Raw genomic sequence first — 20158 nt, 5'->3', positions numbered from 1 at the left:
TTCATATTTGTTGTTACAGAATCTACCTAGTTTCATTATTTTGTTTTTGTTGTTAATGCATTGAAAATTTAGGTACCTCCTGCAGATTGTCCCTCTTTCCCTTGTGCTTGCGTTTGCCCTCTACTTTACTCCATACTTTTTAACTGTAAATTAATAGTATCATTCATAGGATGACTGAATTTGGGGATAAAATTGATTATTGCTTTGGTATAGTACTTTTTAATGCTAGGGTTTAAACATATTATTGGATCAGTGTTGAGGATTTTGTTTTATGCTTCTGACTAGCATTAAACCATCTAGGGAAGTGCTCAGCACTGACATTAAGGGCAGAAAATAAAAAAAAACAGAGGGCATTGATTTAAAGTGAATGACAAAAGAACCAAAGGTGACATGATTATAAAACCTTTTTACACAGCATGTAGTTAGGCTGTGGAATGCATCGCTTGAGAGCGTGGAGGACGGATTCTGTGATGGCTTTCAAAATGGAATCAGATAATTATCTGAGGAGAAAAAATGTTATGGCTGTGGGAAATGGGCAGAGGAATGGGTCTAGTAGTGTTGCTTTTGTAGAAAACTGGCAATGATGTGACAGACCAAATGATCTCATTTAGTGCTGTAATATTGTGATTTTACACTTGCGTTTCTCACCTTTTTAATGCTTAAAATAAATCTCAGTTCTCCTCAACTCTCTGCAAATACTTAATTCAGCTTATTATTTTTGTAATGCTTCAATCCCCCAAACTAGTACTCTGTTTTTCAAGACTGTGACCTGTTCAATATTGGCTAAATATGCCTTTAAAGTTATAGTCCCTTGTCTTTAAATATTAGACGTTGCTGTATGCTGGGCAAAATACTATTGTTTCATTGTATCTTTTCTCAGAAATGCCGGTCTTTTAACTATTTTTTTTCTTTGTGAAACAGGAAATCTACATTTTTTAACGTTCTAACAAAAAGTCAGGCAGCTGCAGAAAACTTTCCCTTCTGTACCATTGATCCCAATGAAAGCAGAGTGCCAGTTCCAGATGAGCGATTTGACTTTCTCTGCAAGTACCACAAACCTGCCAGGTATATTGATGTATTTTAATTACATTGTTTTAAATACGAAGTAGATTTTAGACATCTGAAGCATTTTTGATTAAAATTTATCCTAATCTTAAGAACTATTTAACAAGATAAAATAAATGTAATTTCCCTGTGGACATCGAATGGTGAAAATGTTTCAGCTTTTATTTTGTTTAACTTTTGAAGTAACTTCAGTGACTGCTGACATTTTATTTGCTTTAGACACTTTGAGATGCCCTGAGTTTAAGAAAGATGCTATAAAATCACAAGTCAAAAATTTGTGCACTGTTTTATAAATTCTTTGGTTGTTTGCAACTTCCATTGTTTTGATAGAAACTCTGAACATTTGAACACTGATTTGTAAATTGATGTCGGTTTTATCAGCAGTGCTTATTCAGCTTTGGCAATTGTTTGCATGATAATTTTAATGCCTGCACCCATTGAATTTCTCAACTCCTGTCCTTCCTCTATTTTTTTGTTTTAGATTCCACTCATTCAATATCAACTGTCTCCATATTTCTTTGCAAAAGTCCTTCTAATACTTTTTCTCCCCTAAGATCAGTAAAAAGCCAAGCTAATTCTGTAATTTCTTCACTTTTTCAGCAGCCTCATCATTATCATTGTCATTATTTTTTAAAATCAGATTTATTTTACTTGCAATTTCAATAATCTATGCTGGCTATATTTGCTATATCTACTGTTGCAGCACTCTGGATTGTAACAGCTATAAAGGATGATTTATTGAAGGGTATGTGAAAAGATCATGTTGGTACAATAGGAATCAACTTTGAGTTTAGCTAAATTGGACTTGCCATACTGAAAAAATAGTTGGCATGTCTTCATTTCCTAAGTTTAGCACTAACAACAACACATCCATTTAATATTAGGGTGGAATCTTATCAGTGATCTCCATCTCAAAGCACCCCATAGTCAATGAACGATTTATGAAATATATTTTTGAAACATAGAACAATAACAACTAATATGTTCACAATGGTTGAAGATGTTTTGTTTCTTTGTAGAGTTCAGTAGCCAATTTTGATTTTTTTTTAGTTAATAAGTATTCTGGCCTTTCTGAAGAATTTCATCTGGTTCATTAGCCACTAACCACATGATGAATTCGGAATACAGATGTGGAAAACCACCTTTATGATAAGTTTAAAAAACAACTGATAAACCCATGTGATTTCAATGTTTGTATTTATATAATTTGAATTTTGTTCTCAGATTTTGGGTGTTGGTGCTAGGGAATGAAAATTGACAGTTGATGTAGTCTGAGGCAACTGCCTCATGAGACAGAGCACAAGAAAAATGATTACTGGTGAGTTTAACCAGAAGGCAACTGCCCCTTAGACGAGGGGTGATGTTGAGGGGTCTTCATGAGGACTTCATCCAGTATGGGAATTGAACCCATGTTGGTATCACTTTGTGCCACAGATGAGCTGTTCAGCTAATAGAACTAAGTGTCTTATGATTACTCTGCCTTTTGTTGACAGTGTGCCCCATGCTATATTAGAATACTTTCTACTGTACCAGTGGAACAATTTTCCCTGTTGGTCTCATCCCTCGGAGTTTGGAGATGAGTGTCACATTAGGCTGGTATTATGTTTCATTTGTAAGTATGTTGGCAGTATCTTTTTGGTACTTCACTCCTTTGGAACTTGCTGTGTGATTACCTTCAGTTAAACATTTCCCTCCCTACTGAACCAAAAATTCTCTTTCGCTACTAAAGATTCTCTGGCTTAAATAGCTGGTCAATTGAATCCAGGTTACGTGATCAAATTTACCAACGTAGAATAAATTTCTCAACTCCTGTCCTTCCTCTATTTTTTGTTTTAGTTGCATGCTCACATTTGACTTCATGACTCCTGGATTCCTCTGCAATCAGAAGTAGGCTTTTGTAAAAGACTTCGCTGATGAGACTTGGCTGCTGCAAATTCTGTTACTTGCAGTTTCAAGTTTTAATAAACCTATTTGAGCTGACACCCCAATTCTCCACTAGGTGCTATTTCTCCAATTTATTTTAATCCTTAGAGTAATAATTTACTTTGTACTGAATCAAAGTATATTTTTCACTGAGTTCTGGACTTTTCTAGTGACCTTCAACATCAACACATTCTACAGGCACAACTCTCTGATGAATAGCCTCTTTTCTAGTACTTGGCCTTCTCTCACCTTCTCAATTTTCTGCTCCTCTGTAGAGCAGTTTTCGCTCACTTCTAAGCTAGATCTGTTTTTATTGAATATCTTGCTGCTGCATTGTTGCCAAATGATCCTTGCTGCCTTCGCAAGTGCCAGTATTGCTCAGAAGTAACTATTTTGTCTGAGTGTGAAAGGTTTGCAGGCTTAAGTTCCATTTCAGAAACAATTGTTTGAAATTTTTAATTGGGGCTTCTGGTATCTGTTGAGAGGTGCAGACATTTCATAAATACTGCTTTAAAGATCATTAGGAAAGATATTAAAAATAATTCCAATGTTAATCTCATTTAATATGACTAAAATATTATCTGGTTGTTTATTTAATTTCCGATTTTATAATTGGTAGATTGACAGAATGTGTCCTTGGAATCTTTCCTTCATGCAGTTTGCCTTAATTCACTTCTCCTCTGTCTCTTCTAAAATCTTAATTCTCTATCTTCTCTCAAGCTCCATTTCAAGGTCTTTGGCGATATCCTCGTCCTTTTCCTTTCCCACCTATGTAATGAACCGTTTCATCTCTGTAATTTAAAGCCCATCTCAAATTATCTTGCTGTCTGTACTTTGAATTCACTTCTCTCCTTCTGTATAAACTCCCCAACCCATTTAACAGCCATTGCCTTGACCATCTCATCTCTCATCACACTGTGATAAGAGCCACAGCCAAAGTAATTTCTGCTCACCTGCATCTACTCAGTCTCCCTTCACTGTTAGACCCTGGCTTTTGCTCAATTCACTCAGAACTGATCCTTTAAGACAGCCTATTATTTAGCTATGATCTCCATGAAATATCCATGTATATAGGAAATGACAAATAGACTGTGACAGGAAGGGGGAGAGAGTACAAATCTAAGAATCTACCAATAGATAAGACTCGAATTTGCAAAAAATAGGAGCAAAAGTATAAAACTAAAGGCTATGTATCTGAATTCATGTGTCATTCAAAACAAAACTGATAAACTGCAAGTGTAAATATTTAGTATGATTTGGTAGCCATTATAGAAACATGTCTGCAGGGTGACATGGACTGGACTCTGAATCATGAAGTTTACAGGATGTTTAATTAGGAGAAGTGGAGGAGTGGCTCTGGTATTTAATGATGGCATTAGGGATGATCGAAGTTTAAAACCCTAATTGTAGGAACTGTTTGGGTAGAGAAGAGAAATGATAAAGGCAAGAAAACACTTGAGTATGGTGAACAGGCTTCCTAACAGTAATCGTATGGTTGGGTTGGTGGTGATCATGGGAAATTTTCACCTGCATATAGTCGGGAAAAGTCAGATAGGCAAAGGTGTAGCCTAGATGAGTACTGTACATAGAACGCTTTGCACAACATGTTCTGCATCCAGCCAGAGAGTAGGCTATGAAATTGGATATTGTGCGATGAGATAAGCTGTATTCATGATATTAAAGATGACACGCCCAAGTAGCAACCATAATTTAGTTGAATTTTACTTTAGTTTAAGAGAGAGGTCAGTGGGCCTGAGAATGTTTTAAAACAAAAGGGTCATTATGCGGGCATGAATGTCGAGCTAGCTGAAGTGAATTTGCAAGTTAGGTTAAAAGATAGGTTGACAGATGCAATGGTGGGTATTGTAGAGGGGATTTCAGAATATACAGAATGAATGCATTCAAATAGGTTAAAAAAATTCCAAGGATGGATCCTTGGGTAACTAGAAATGCTAAGATATATCAAAGTAAAATAAAAAGTTGTGCAAATAGAAGTGGCATGTCAGAAGATTGTACAGAATATTAAAAAACAAAAATTAGAATCGCCAACATCTTACCAAATCTGTTGGACTGCTGTGGACAACCAAGGCATACCGGTGTTTTTTTTTGCCATCCCTGGCCAACTTGTGTGGTGGAAATATTAGTTTAAAACCTTACAGAACACACATTTGTTAATATTTGGGAGTGGGAAGAATGCCAAAAGGAAAAGGAGGAAGCAAACAGCAGCAGGGAGAACACTCCCCTGCAGCACCTACCAGAGACTGCAGCACAGCCTCTCCTCACCCCTTCTACATTTGACTCGGCGGATAAGGCTAAAAACTTTGTGGACACTTTTAAAAAACGATGGATTGTCCTGAAGAATATGGTTAATGTTTGTTCTCTTTTCTATTTTTCCCCATGTTTTCCCTTTTTTTTCCTTTCTTTCTCCCTAATAATTTCCTTTTTGGAAAGGGGGGAAACGAATTTGGAATAAGTTTGTTCCTTTTTTTTTAATAACTGGATTTTATGATGGGAAATTTTGTGGATGTTCTTTGCTTCTCTCTCCCTTTTTGTTTTGTTTGTTCTGCTTCACCTTTAGTCACAAGTAGGGGTGACATGAAGCCAGGGGTGGGTGGAGTGCTCATCCTGATTTTTGTCTTTTGTTTTAAGGGTCATCTCCTTGTTTCTTTTGTGGCCTAAGGCTGGGGCACAGTCCAGGTTTGAAGGAGCTGTGAAGGAGGGGATGGGTAGGGTGAGTGCCCCTTATGGGCAAGGGAAGAGTCTTGCATTCAAGATTCTATCGTTGATTTTCTTTGTAGTTTTTTGGTAATAATAGTTGTTATGATTAGAATAGTTTTTGTATATATAGTTTTTTGATTCTGAGTCTTATGCTCGGCGCTTTGTAAGCAGGGTTCTCCCTCCGAGGGGTTCAAGGTGTCTGAAAGGGGATATGGCTAAGTGTCTTATTAAATGGTGCACCTGGAACATTAAGGGAAGTAATTCACCTATTAAAAGGAAAGAAATGCTTTCTAGCCTTAAGAGGGAAAGGTTGATATCGCTTTGTTACAGGAAACCCTTCTTGATGATGGGGAACACCTGAAATTACAACAGGGGGGGTTATGACCGGGTATTCTTTTCAGCCTTTACTACTAAAAGTAGGGGAATGGCGGTACTTATCCAGAAAAATCTTCCATTCAGATTATTAGAGCAGGTGAAAGATGAGCAGGGACAGTTTGTGATACTTAAAGCCCTGATACATGGGGCGGAATATGACATTTTAAACATCTACTGTCCTCTGGCACATTCCCTCAAATTTTTGATTAGTGCTTTCTCTAAGTTGAGTGCTTTTGGAACACGGCACATTATTATAGGGGGGATTTTAATTGTCTTTTGGATTCAACACTGGACAGGATGCCTTGTGGGCCCCCAAATATTTCTTCGCAGGCCAAGCAGGTGGTTGACTTATGCGAGGAGTTGGGGCTGGTGGATATTTGGTGATGTCTTCACCCTACCGGCAGGGCCTTCACGTTTTTTTTCAAACCCACATAAATGTCACAAGGATTGACTCTTTCTGGCTCCCTCGACCCTTCTGGATTCAATTATGGGTTGTAAAATTGTGAATATAGCTATCTCTGATCATGCGGCGGCATATTTGGAGGTTAAGGGCAAGAGTGAAGGGCTAGGTTTGCAGCACTGGCGTTTGGACCCTTTTTCTCCTTAAGGATTCCAAATTTGTGGGCAACTTTTTGAAGGAGTTTCAGGAATTCTTGACTCTCAACTCAGGCACAGCTAGTAGTCCGGGCATGCTATGGCAGACTGCTAAGGCCTTTGCTGGGGGATTAGCTATTTCCTGTTTGGCGAGCTGGAAATGACAGAAGGAGGAACAGCAGCGTCTCCATGAGACGCGGTTGAAAGCCGCGGAGGCAGCACATTTTGCGCGGCCTTCGGTGACTAAGTTACAGCGGATCACAGCCTTTCGGGCTGCCTTGAATTCAATACTGACACAAATGCAAAGAAAGAACTTGCTTTTGCTAAACAGAGGCTGTTCGAATATGGGGATAGGCCAGGGAAGTATCTAGCATACCTGACTAAGAAAAAGCGTGCTCCGATGTTGAAGATGTACAACCACTCCTATATGCATGAACGCCTACCAGCATCTTTGAGAGAAGCTGATATTTCCTTAATTCTTAAGAAGGGGAAGGTTCCTGGGGTTCCTGGCTCATACAGGCCATTTCTGTTTTAAACTCAGACTTCAAGATTCTGTCCAAAATCCTAGCACTGAGATTGGAAAGGGTGTTGCCTCATATTATTAAAGAGGACCAGACAGGCTTTATAAGGGGCCGTAGGTCCTCTGATAATATTAGAAGGTTGCTGAATGTGGTCCAAGTTTGTCAGCAAGCTCGATTCAGGGGTTGGTGATTTCCTTAGATGCAGAGAAAGCATTTGACTGGGTGGTACTCCTCCCACCCTGCCCCCTGCACTGGACTACACCTCCTCCCACCCTGCCCCCTGCAAAAACGCCATCCCATATTCCCAATTCCTTCGTCTCCGCCGCATCTGCTCCCAGGAGGACCAGTTCCAACACCGCACAGCCCAGATGGCCTCCTTCTTCAAGGACCGCAGATTCCCCCCAGACGTGATCGACGATGCCCTCCACCGCATCTCCTCCACTTCCCGCTCCTCCGCCCTTGAGCCCCGCTCCTCCAATCGCCACCAAGACAGAACCCAACTGGTTCTCACCTACCACCCCACCAACCTCCGCATACAACGTATCATCCGCCGTCATTTCCGCCACCTCCAAACGGACCCCACCACCAAGGATATATTTCCCTCCCCTCCCCTATCAGCGTTCCGCAAGGACCACTCCCTTCGTGTCTCCCTCGTCAGATCCACATCCCCCACCAACCCAACCTCCACCCCCGGCACCTTCCCCTGCAACCGCAGGAAATGTAAAACTTGCGCCCACACCTCCACACTCACTTCCCTCCAAGGCCCCAAGGGATCCTTCCATATCCGCCACAAGTTCACCTGTACCTCCACACACATCATCTATTGCATCCGCTGCACCCGATGTGGCCTCCTCTATATTGGTGAGACAGGCCGCTTACTTGTGGAACGCTTTAGAGAACACCTCTGGGACGCCCGGACCAACCAACCCAACCACCTCGTGGCTCAACACTTTAACTCTCCCTCCCACTCCACCGAGGACATGCAGGTCCTTGGACTCCTCCACCGGCAGAACATAACAACATGACGGCTGGAGGAGGAGCGCCTCATCTTCCGCCTGGGAACCCTCCAAACACAAGGTATGAATTCAGATTTCTCCAGTTTCCTCATTTCCCCTCCCCCCACCTTGTCTCAGTCGGTTCCCTTAATTCAGCACCGCCCTCCTAACCTGCAATCTTCTTCCTGACCTCTCCGCCCCCCACCCCACTCCGGCCTATCACCCTCACCTTGACCTCCTTCCACCTATCCCACCTCCATCGCCCTTCCCCCAAGTCCCTCCTCCCTACCTTTTATCTTAGCCTGCTTGGCTACTCTCTCTCATTACTGATGAAGGGCTTATGCTCGAAACGTCGAATTCTCTATTCCTGAGATGCTGCCTGGCCTGCTGTGCTTTGACCAGCAACACATTTTCAGCTGTATCTTTTTTATGTCTTAGAACCGTTTGGGTTGGGTGGAGTCTTTATATCGTCACCATCTGGTGGCGGTCATCACCAACTGGGTGAAGTCTGGGAATTTTAGACTTGGTAGGGGTAGTCGGCGAGGCTGCCTCCTCTCACTATTGTTGTTTACGTTGATGATAGAGCCGCTGGCAAAGGCTATTCGTCAGAATGTCCACATATCCGCTCCGGAAGTGGGCTCAAAGGCACACAAGACTACACTGTACGCGGATGATGTCCTTCTGTTATCGAACCCGATCATCTTCGTACCCCATTTGATACAATGTATCAATTCATTTGGGGCTATTTCAGGATATAAGATTAACTTTACAAAATCGGAGGCTATGCCTTTGGGGAACATTTTAAGGATGTGCCAGAAGTTGAAGGTGGCTCTAAGTTCCCTTTTAAGTGGTCACGGGCAGGGTTCCAGTACCTAGGCATTTTTATTACCCCAAGTTTGATCGGTTATTTCGGACTAACTTTGCTCATTTGCTCGACAATATTAGGCGAGATCTCCAGAGATGGGAGGCTCTTCCAATTTCATGGCTGGGCCGAATATCTCTCATTAGGATGAATGTTCTTCCTCGTTTGCTTTATCCCATGTGTATGCTCCCTATAATGTTTCCCAGGTCAACGCTGCGGAAGCTTATGGGATGGTTTGGTTTCTTTGTCTGGCATCATGGGTGGCCCCTCATCAAACTTACTAAATTGCAGTTGCCTCAAGGAGGGGGAGTAAAAAATGAGGTCTGCAGATGCTGGAGATCACAGCTGCAAATGTGTTGCTGGTCAAAGCACAGCAGGCCAGGCAGCATCTCAGGAATAGAGAATTTGACATTTCCAGCATAAGCCCTTCATCAGGAATGAGAGAGAGTAGCCAAGCAGGCTAAGATAAAAGATAGGGAGGAGGGACTTGGGGGAGGGGCGATGGAGGTGAGATAGGTGGAAGGAGGTCAAGGTGAGGGTGATAGGCCGGAGTGGGGTGGGGGCGGAGAGGTCAGGAAGAGGATTGCAGGTTAGGAGGGCGGTGCTGAGTTGAGGGAACCGACTGAGACAAGGTGGGGGGAGGGGAAATGAGGAAACTGGAGAAATCTGAATTCATACCTTGTGGTTGGAGGGTTCCCAGGCGGAAGATGAGGCGCTCCTCCTCCAGCCGTCGTGTTGTTATGTTCTGCCGGTGGAGGAGTCCAAGGACCTGCATGTCCTCGGTGGAGTGGGAGGGAGAGTTAAAGTGTTGAGCCACGGGGTGATTGGGTTGGTTGGTCCGGGCGGCCCGGAGGTGTTCTCTGAAGCGTTCCGCAAGTAAGCAGCCTGTCTCACCAATATAGAGGAGGCCACATCGGGTGCAGCGGATGCAATAGATGATGTTTGTGGAGGTGCAGGTGAACTTGTGGCGGATATGGAAGGATCCCTTGGGGCCTTGGAGGGAAGTGAGTGTGGAGGTGTGGGCGCAAGTTTTACATTTCCTGCGGTTGCAGGGGAAGGTGCCGGGGGTGGAGGTTGGGTTGGTGGGGGGTGTGGTTCTGACGAGGGAGTCACGAAGGGAGTGGTCCTTGCGGAACACTGATAGGGGAGGGGAGGGAAATATATCCTTGGTGGTGGGGTCCATTTGGAGGTGGCAGAAATGGCGGCGGATGATACGTTGTATGCGGAGGTTGGTGGGGTGGTAGGTGAGAACCAGTGGGGTTCTGTCTTGGTGGCGGTTGGAGGAGTGGGGCTCAAGGGCGGAGGAGCGGGAAGTGGAGGAGATGCGGTGGAGGGCATCGTCGATCACGTCTGGGGGGAATCTGCGGTCCTTGAAGAAGGAGGCCATCTGGGCTGTGCGGTGTTGGAACTGGTCCTCCTGGGAGCAGATGCGGCGGAGACGAAGGAATTGGGAATATGGGATGGCGTTTTTACAGGGGGCAGGGTGGGAGGAGGTGTAGTCCAGGTAGCTGTGGGAGTCAGTCGGTTTATAATAGATGTCTGTGTTGAGTCGGTCGCCCGAGATAGAGAAGGAAAGGTCTAGGAAGGGGAGGGAGGAGTCTGAGACAGTCCAGGTGAATTTCAGGTCAGGATGGAAGGTGTTAGTAAAGTTGATGAACTGTTCAACCTCCTCGTGGGAGCACGAGGCAGCACCGATACAGTCATCGATGTAGCGGAGGAAAAGGTGGAGGGTGGTGCCAGCGTAGTTGCGGAAGATGGACTGTTCTACATATCCTACGAAGAGGCAGGCATAGCTGGGGCCCATGCGGGTGCCCATGGCAACTCCTTTAGTTTGGAGGAAGTGGGAGGATTGAAAAGAGAAGTTATTCAGGGTGAGGACCAGTTCAGTCAGTCGAAGGAGGGTGTCAGTGGAAGGGTACTGGTTGGTGCGGCGGGAAAGGAAGAAGCGGAGGGCTTTGAGTCCTTCGTGATGGGGGATGGAGGTGTACAGGGACTGGATGTCCATAGTGAAAATAAGGCGTTGGGGACCGGGGAAGCGAAAATCCTGGAGGAGGTGGAGGGCGTGGGTGGTGTCCTGAACGTAGGTGGGGAGTTCTTGGACTAAAGGGGACAGGACCGTGTCGAGGTATTGGGAGATGAGTTCGGTGTCTCAGCCTGCTCCTGCCCCAATGTGTCGGCCGGGGCAGGCAGGTTTGTGGATTTTGGGCAGGAGGTAGAAACGGGCGGTGCGGGGTTGTGGGACTATGAGGTTGGAGGCGGTGGATGGGAGATCCCCTGAGGTGATGAGGTCCTGGATGGTCTGGGAGATGAGGGGGAGGGGGAGGAATTGATTTCCCAGACATCAGGGGGTATCAATTGAGTTCCCTGCTGTCCTTTGTCTGCGATTGGGTAGGTAACGAACCAAACTCAATATGGCTGGATACTGAGGCCTCCCATGCAAAGTGCCCTCTTATTAACTTATTGTTCATGGATTAGATGAGGCCAGTTATGGACCACTGCCGGAACCCCATTGTCATTAGTACAGTCAAGGCATGGAGGGCGATGCGTCAGAGTGAGGGTTGTTTATCCAAGACTTCACCACTTACACCTACAGTTGGCATGCCAGGGTTCCGACCAGGGATGATGGACTCAGGATTCAAACTATGGGCAGCGAGAGGAATTTCTAGTTTGGGAGACTTGTTTGAGGGGGAGGGTGTGATGTCTTTTGAGCAACTGAGCCGCAAATATGTGTTGCCCAGCAGAGACCTTTCCGTTTTTTTTCCTGTTAGGGATTTCATCCAGAAGAAGACTACACTTCTCACTAAACTCTATTAGCCCAATACAGAGAGGTTGTTGCTACGCTCCACAAGCACCCTTTTGGTTAGTGACCTGTACCGCCTGCTGGGTGGCAGGGCTTGGCAGGATATTAACCGGTTATGAGAGGACTGGGAGCAAGAGCTGGGAGTGGAGATCTCTTATGAAACTTGGGAGAACATATGGGATAATACTCACAAGATCTCAATCTGGAACAGGACATGCGCTACGCAGTTAGAAGTTCTGCACAGGGTTCATCTGGCACCAGACCATCTGGCAAAGTTTAGAATAGGGGTATCTTCAGTGTGTCCCAAATGTAAAATAAGTGTAGGTATCCTTACCCATTGCTTCTGGACATGCCACAGACTCTGTGTTTATTGGAGTGCTGTGGCGGGAGAGATAGGGAGGGTATTGAGGACTGAAGTCAAAGTAGACCCGATATCTCTCCTCTTAGGTCTACCAAATTTACCACTTTTGGCTAGGCATGGGAAGAAACTATTTAATATTCTTGCACACTGTGCACGGAAGAATATTCTGATGAATTGGGTGTCTGAGAACCCGCCGGGCTTGCTGGGATGGCAGAAATTAATTCTGGAGCACGTTCCCTTGAACGTTTTCACAATCATGGTGCACCACACAACAGACAATTTTTATAAGACATGGCAGCCCTATTTGAGTTATTTGGATATAGGTTTATCAGTTATCTTAACTAGGGCATTTGTTTAACCAGGATGATTAGATTTGCCAAACCCTGGGCCCTAGAGGGGGTCTCCCGAGTTAATATGGGTATGTATACAATGCTCCTGTTCCTTTGTTTGGGAGCCTTGCGCCGAGCATAGCTGTTCTGTATTTTGTGTTTTTTTTTGCTTTTTTTGTTGGTGTTACTTTGCACAGTGTTAGGGCTTGTTTTGTATTATAGAGTAGGTTAGTAGTTAGTAGATGATAGTTGTATTGTAATTTGTGTTTTTTTTTCTTTTTATTATACTGATATTTTTGATTTTTTTTCAATTATTTTATATGTTTGTAAAGTAAAAAAAAATTGCTAATTTTTTTGTAAATATATTTAATACGGGTGGAAATATTGGGAGAAAGCTAGCCATAACTATAAAAAATTTAGTAAGAGTTTCTAAAATGATCATATGGAAAGTGTGTCTGAGAAATTCATAAAAAAGGAGACAGCAGATGCAATGAATAGGCATTTTGTATTGGTCTTCACTAAAGTTACAAGCAACATCTCATAAGCAGAGATAAATCAATAGATGTAAGGGAGGGATGAACTCCTGAAAATCACATTCATCAAAAAGGTACAGAATAAATTGTTGGAACTGCAGGCTGTTAAGCACCTGGTCCTGATGAACTTCACCGTAGGGTCTTAAAAGAAATGGCTCGTGAGGTAGTTGATCGTGATTTTAATTTTCTAAAACTTATTGATTTGGGGATGGTTCCCTGAGATTAGAATATAGCAAATATAAAAGGGGAGGGAGACAGAAAGCAGGAAACTACAGGCCAGTTAGTTTAACTGTTATCATAGAGAAAAAGTTGGAAGTTATAGGTTACTTACATACTTTCAAGGTGTTGGGTAGAGTCAATATGATATTTAGAAAGGGAAATCATATTTGACCGATGCTTTGGGAGTTCATGGAGGTGATAATGTGCTGAGGATAAAGATGTGGTGAATGTACTGTACTTTCAACTTCAAGATGGCATTGGATAAAGTACCACATCAAAGGTTACTGCATAAAATAAAAGTTCATAGTATAGGAGGTAGTATATTGGCATGGATATAAGATTGACTGACTGGTTCACAGGAAGATATAATTGGGAATTTTCAAGTTAACAACGTGAGTGGTGTGCTGGGAACTCAATATGACTTGGCTGAAAGGACGTAAGGTGTGGTTGCCAAGTTTGTTGATGACACATAGTTAAGTAGGAAAGTAAGTTGTGAAGATGGCAGAGAGGCTATGCAAATATATAGTTAGGATGAATGGACTAAAGATGTGGCAAATGGAATATACCGTGGGAAAACGTGAAATTGTCCATTTTGACACAGAATTTAAAAAAACATTTTTAAAATTTACTTGTGGGATGTGGATGTTGTCTAGGCCAGCATTTATTATGCATCCCTACTTGCCTTTGGATACAACTGAGTAGATTTTTAGATCGTTTCAAAGGGCAGTTAAGAGTGTGGAGTCACGTGAACCAACCAGATAAGGATGGCAATTTTGTTCCATACAGGATGTTAGTGAACCATATGGTTACTTATCAAAATTGACAATGGTTTCATGGTTGTCTTTAGACTTGTAATTCTAGATTTTTGCAGAATTCCATTTCTCCCATCTGCTGTGGTGAGATTCAAACTCTGGTTTCCAGGACACTACAGGTCCCCACATTACCAGTCTAATGGCAATGCCATTTGGCTGTTGTCTCCACTGTGATTGTCTAAATACTGAGATGTATCTAAATGGTAAGAGGTGTAGACTTCTAAAATGCAGAAGGACCACATGTGCCACACTGACCTACTAATCTTATGGTAATTTAAGTAATTATGAAGTCTTATAGAATATTGTCATTAATCATGAGTGAAATTGAATGTAAGAGTTTGGGTATCATACCTCAGTTTTATAGGGCACTAGTGAGATTGCAGCTGGAGCACTGTGCACAGTATTGGTCATCTTATTTAAGGAAGGATGTCAATATTCTGAGAAGGACTAATAGAAGGTTGTTTTATGAGGTATGGTTGGACAGGCTAGGTTTGAATCTGTTGGAATTTAGAAGAGTAAGAGGTGACCTGGTTGAAATGTGTATGACCCTTCAGGTTCTTGATAAGGTAGATATGGAGAGGATGTTTCCCATTATGGGTGAATCTGGAACTGAGGGTGTGCATTTAAAACAAATTCTGCAAATTTTTTTATTACAGGTTCATGAGTCTTTGGAATTGTCATTTTCTATAAAAACGATGGATGCAATGTCCCAGAATGGCTTTAAGAGAGAAGTAGACAAATCCTGGTTAAGCAAAAGGGTGAATGGTTATCAGAGATTAATCAGAATGTGGATTTGAGGTCACAATTGAATCAGTCATGATCTTACTGAATAGTCTACTCCCATTCTTAATTTGTATGATTGTATCTCTGCAGCTGTTGATCTGCTTAACCATTCCTTTTCCTTCCTTTTGGACTCCCTTGTTCTTTTTCCCTCCTCCACGTCATGTACACTAGTGTGAGAAGCTTGTGTACTTGCTGTCACAAAGTGAGCTCACATTGTTATTGGTTTAATCTCCATAGGTACTGTAATTTTCCATTTCAAAATGTCTGTGGTCAACCTCTCCTGAAAAATCACATCAATGATCCCTCTGCCCTTCTCAATACCCCATTTTTAACCTATGTGTCTCTTCAAGTTCTTCGGTGTTTTCAAATTCATGCCAATTTTCTTTTCATTTTCTCAGCCAAGCTTTTATTTTAGTCATAATGTTGAAACTGCCTAAATCAAAGTCATGTTAAATCTTGTATGACTGCTACCATAACAGATTATTCTCTCCCTTCTACCTGTCTGCAGAATTTTTCATGGTGATTGAATGGTCCTTTTACAATGCCCTCCTCTATGACCAGCTGTGAGGGACTAACCTAACTCAATTTCACTCTTACATATTGAATTGTAGCCAGAGAGTCTCCGTCAATACTTTGCTACGCTGCAGTTTCCCATGATTAAATCTTGGCCTTTTCCAATTATTCCTGATTTGGAGATGCCGGTGTTGGATTGGGGTGTACAAAGTTAAGAATCACACAACAGCAGGTTATAGTCCCAACAGGTTTATTTGGAAGCACACTAGCTTTCAGAGCGACGCTCCTTCATCAGGTGATTGTGGAGGGCTCGATCGTAATTCAGATCGTAACTCTGAATTTATAGCAAAAATTTGCAGTGTGATGTAACTGAAATTATACATTGAAAAATTGATTGTCTGTTAAGCCTTTCATCTGTTAGAATACAGTGATAGTTTCACTTCTTTCATGTGTAAATCGCAAAACCCTTTTTTTAAAAAAAAAACTTGCATTCTCGGGTTAGCTGTTAACAGCTATCAGGTTCCACATTTTCATTGACAAACCCAGTTCTAACTTTTCATCACCCCTCTCAACTTCTCCAGTGTCTTTTAAGAAGTCTTTCTGCATTTTGGACAACTAGTTATAGATGGAGAGCAAACTCTCTTCAGTTGAACATAGGAAAGATTGATAACATTCTCACCAGGCTCTACTCTCTTGCCATTGATTCCTATTCGATGCTGCTGAGTATCCAAACCCATTTCCTCTCTTCCACTAAGTCTGCCTACTTTCAGCTCTCTAACATTGCTCATTTCATTGGCTACCTCACCTCATTTGCTTTTGAAACTTTTCCTGATGTACAATACTATTCTAGAGATTCACATCCTCAATCTTGTGAAAATGAGCTAATCCAAAGGTTTGCTGTCTGTATCCTAATTTGCAGCAAGTACTATTCACCTATCACCCCTGTGTTTGCTGACCTACATTGACTTTTCCTTAACCAAAACCTTGATTTAAAGGATAGGATCGCAAAGTTGTCAATCTCCTAGATTACCCCCAGAGCTGTGTGCTTGTCATTGAAGAAATAATATAGCAGGGATGAATGCTTGGCTGAAAGTGTGATAATGAAGGAAGAACCTCCAGATAGTGAAACTAATTATGGAGTAGGTGATACCTTTGCAAGTCAGAGATTGATCTAGCCCTGTTCAGGCACAGTGTCCACATGGAGATGATACTAAGTGCTTTGTGGTGGAATTCAACCTAATTCAACAGATTGAAGGGGGAATCACAACGTAAATGCAGAGCAGAAGGACAGGGTAAATAAAACATTGGGAGGCAAGCATCCATTGAATATATTGCAGATGCACCAAAATTTGATAAAAGAAAAATAATTGATTAATATAATATTGGTGTCAAATTTTAGAAATTATAAAAATAATACAGCAGTAATAGGAGATTTTAATTGGCCTAATACAGACTAGGAGATTGCAGCAGATTGGGCAAGGAGGGAGAATAATTTCTAACATCTGCATAGGAGAATATTATTAATTAGTATTTACTTGACTAAATTAGCAGTGCTGGATCTAGTCCTAGGGAATGAAGTAATGCAAGTGTTTCAGTGGGAGAACATCTGGGTAATCTTGAACATAATAAACCATAATGAGTATTTACTGTCAGCAAATTTAATGAGTTTAGGTTTTACATACTAGATATTTTCCTGAAACCATGGTCTTTCGTGTGCCCATCAGTCATAGAGTCATTACATCACAGGCAAAGGCCATCGTGACTTTTGGTTTGCAACAGAGACTGTTTCAAGATCAGTGGTTTCTACTTTATGGCCATTTCAATGAAGCACTGTTGTCACTATGTTCTGGGTTCTTATCATGATTGAAACCAACGCATTTGCATCCTATTCTGTAATCTCTTCTAGTGTAAGCCACTGACAGAAACATCTTTATGTAGATTGTGGATGGGATAGTAAATTTCGTATTCTCATCAATCATTGGATTTAAGAGAAAGTAACAGAAGGTTTTTTTTCCTTCATTATTTTGATGTGGGTGTCTCTGCCACAGCAAGCATTTGTTGTCAATCCTTAATTTTCCTTAATTTGAACGACTTGCTTAGTCATTTCAGAGGGCAATTAAGAGTCAAATACATTGCTCTTCTCATCCCTAAAAGACATTACAAGGATGGACTTTGACAACAACTGATGACAGTTGACCACTGTTATTAAGACGAGATCGATATTCCAGGTTTTAGATGGTGAGTGTTACTGATTTGATTTGTATTGAGGATATCTAATAGGTTCTGGTAATGGTTGTTAAATATCCAGTAGTTGAATGTAATAAGCTGAACTCATCCTAGGTGTTGATTAGTTAATTATACTTGGATGTGTTCACATAATGTGGCTGATGGGCATTGCGAAGGATGAAGTGCTTTATTTTCCCCATTAATATTTAAATTGTATTCCCTACTTTTCTAAGTTGCAGTGCCCCCTGCCAAAAAAAAGAATTGACTGTGTTACTTGGGCGTGGGTGGGTGCAGGCAAGAAGGAGAACTTCCTTCTGAGACTCCTCCTGGACTTGGACAAAGTGGCTACTAATAGTTGCAGGAACTAGGCCATGGAAGTGGTTGTATTTCCTGATTGCCTACCCGTCTGGTTTTGCTAAAGGGTACTTAGATGTGTGGGGTAACTAAGAGACAATCAACACTAAGGTGGAATTTTTAGAGTGCAGAAATAAGCTATGGCAATTAATATTCCTGTTTTGCTGTAGTCTTCAAATTCTGATCATAAATACTCATTATGGTTTATTATGCTCAAGATTACCCAGATGTTCTCCCACTTCATTCCCTAGGACTAGATCCAGCACTGCTAATTTGGTCAAGTAAATACTAATCAAATTGTGTCCTGTATTTGAGAGCAGCAAAGGTGAAGGTAGCAGACACTCTGATCATAATCTTTCAATCCTTTAGATATAGGAGTGGTGGTAAAAGAATGTAAAACTGTAAACATTACACCTTTTCTCAAAAAGGGGAATGATGAGTTTTTGTAGGCTGTCATGGAGACACTGACACTGACCATTGATGAGGACAAAGTTAATTCTGACTGAGAAACAAAAGGAAAGAATGATTGTCTGTATGTGGTCTTCTATGATGTCATTGTAGTAGTTTTGGACAAAAGTGAAGACCTGAGATATTCACATACAGGTAGATATTAAATATTGTATAGTTGAGCGCGGGACAAGTACTCCAAAATTTAATGTATCTGCTTTGAATATTCATTAAGCAATAACAAACATTGGTAATATTGAACATTTAATCAAATTGAGTTGTATATTTCTGTAAAATTCCATCTGTGAATTCTCCAATACAGAAACCAGTGTTTCTCTTCTTGTATTGGAGCACTCTACTGTTGTACTGTCAAGTACCTATGCAAGTGTTTTCCAAACTGTTTTCTGCTATGAGCCCATTTAAACACAGGAAAATTATTGTGACTCCAGGTCACAATAGCGAAAAAAAAACACCCAGTAAAATATCACCCATTATACAATCTTTAAAGTCTCTTCTTCTAGGTTTACCTATCATAGTTTTGCATAAAAGTATGAAAATTTTGTCTTCTTTTAATGCACGATGGGGGAGAAAAATGTTCAAGTATCGACACCCTGAGGTGAAAGCCCCAGAATGTTGACAGTAAGCCACAAACACGTGAACGTTATGTATTGTTTAGTGTTTAATGTCTCCAAATAATCATGTGCAATTTATTCACATGAAATCAGAGGCAGTTAGTTTTAATTTCAGGTCTTCTCATTAAAGAGTTTATCTTCTAACATGGAAAACAATGAAAATCATAAATGCTTTCCTGCATAATCAATCACAAGTAGTTGAAATTATGATGATTGAAATTTTTATTTTTATTTGTGATGTGAGTACTTCTGGTTAGTCTGGCATTATTGCACTAATCACCCAAAAACAACTAAGAGTCAACCACATTGATTGGTTGACTCATTGAGTGGATTTGGAGTCACATAGGCCAGGCCAAGTAAAAGGGGCAGACATTTGTGAATAAGATAGGTTTGGTGATGGTGAACAGTGGATACATGTTAGCTTCTTAATTTCACATTTTTAAAAAATGAATTCAAATTTCAACATCTGCATCACCAGTCCTCATCACCATTCACAATGGGATTTGAACTCATAACCTCAGAACATTAGCCTGGGGTTCTGGATCACCATTGACATTACCACTGTGCCACCTGAATTGCATCAAGGGTATCAATAGAAGTCACTCCTTCATATTAACCATATGTATATTAATTTCATGTGATTATCCAGCTTTACAAGTAGTAATGTTCATAAGTCATAGTAGCAGAATTAGGCTATTCAGCCCATCGAGTCTGCTCCACCAATAGATTGTGGCTGATATGCTCCTCACCCCATTTTTCTGCCTTCTCTTCATAACCTTTCAACCCATTACCAGTTAAAAATCTAGGTCCTCCTTAAATTTACTCGCTGTCCCAGCATCCACCACACTTCGGGTGGCAAGAAGAGAGTTTACGGATCATTGATATTATTTTAAAGGCAGAACAAACCATGAATATCATGATGACAGCTGCTGGAGTTACTCAATATATCTTGCCTGTATTTGTACTACATTGGATTTAATTAGTCTAAGCTGATCCAATTTTCCTCAACCACTTTAATGTAGTGCGTCTTCATCTAAATTGTTAAATGTCAGTATTTTATTGTGCTGTTTATTTTAATGTTCTAATATGTCTGAGC

At 41.4% G+C, this 20158-nt stretch overlaps 1 protein-coding gene across 1 annotated transcript in view; it reads left to right on the top strand.

Moving 5' to 3' along the window:
* The window catches only part of ola1 (Obg-like ATPase 1), a 225852-nt gene that overhangs the window by 33235 nt on the left and 172459 nt on the right, over nucleotides 1-20158 (top strand). Inside the window, exon 3 of the mRNA XM_060827923.1 lies at nucleotides 922-1065. Coding sequence (XP_060683906.1) covers nucleotides 922-1065 — 144 coding nt within the window. The remainder of the gene's footprint in view (nucleotides 1-921; nucleotides 1066-20158) is intronic.

Source organism: Hemiscyllium ocellatum, chromosome 7, assembly GCF_020745735.1.
Source record: "Hemiscyllium ocellatum isolate sHemOce1 chromosome 7, sHemOce1.pat.X.cur, whole genome shotgun sequence".
NCBI classification, from domain to species: Eukaryota; Metazoa; Chordata; class Chondrichthyes; order Orectolobiformes; family Hemiscylliidae; genus Hemiscyllium; species Hemiscyllium ocellatum.
Note: the sequence above shows the minus strand (reverse complement) of the source record. Positions and strands in the feature narration are given on the sequence as shown.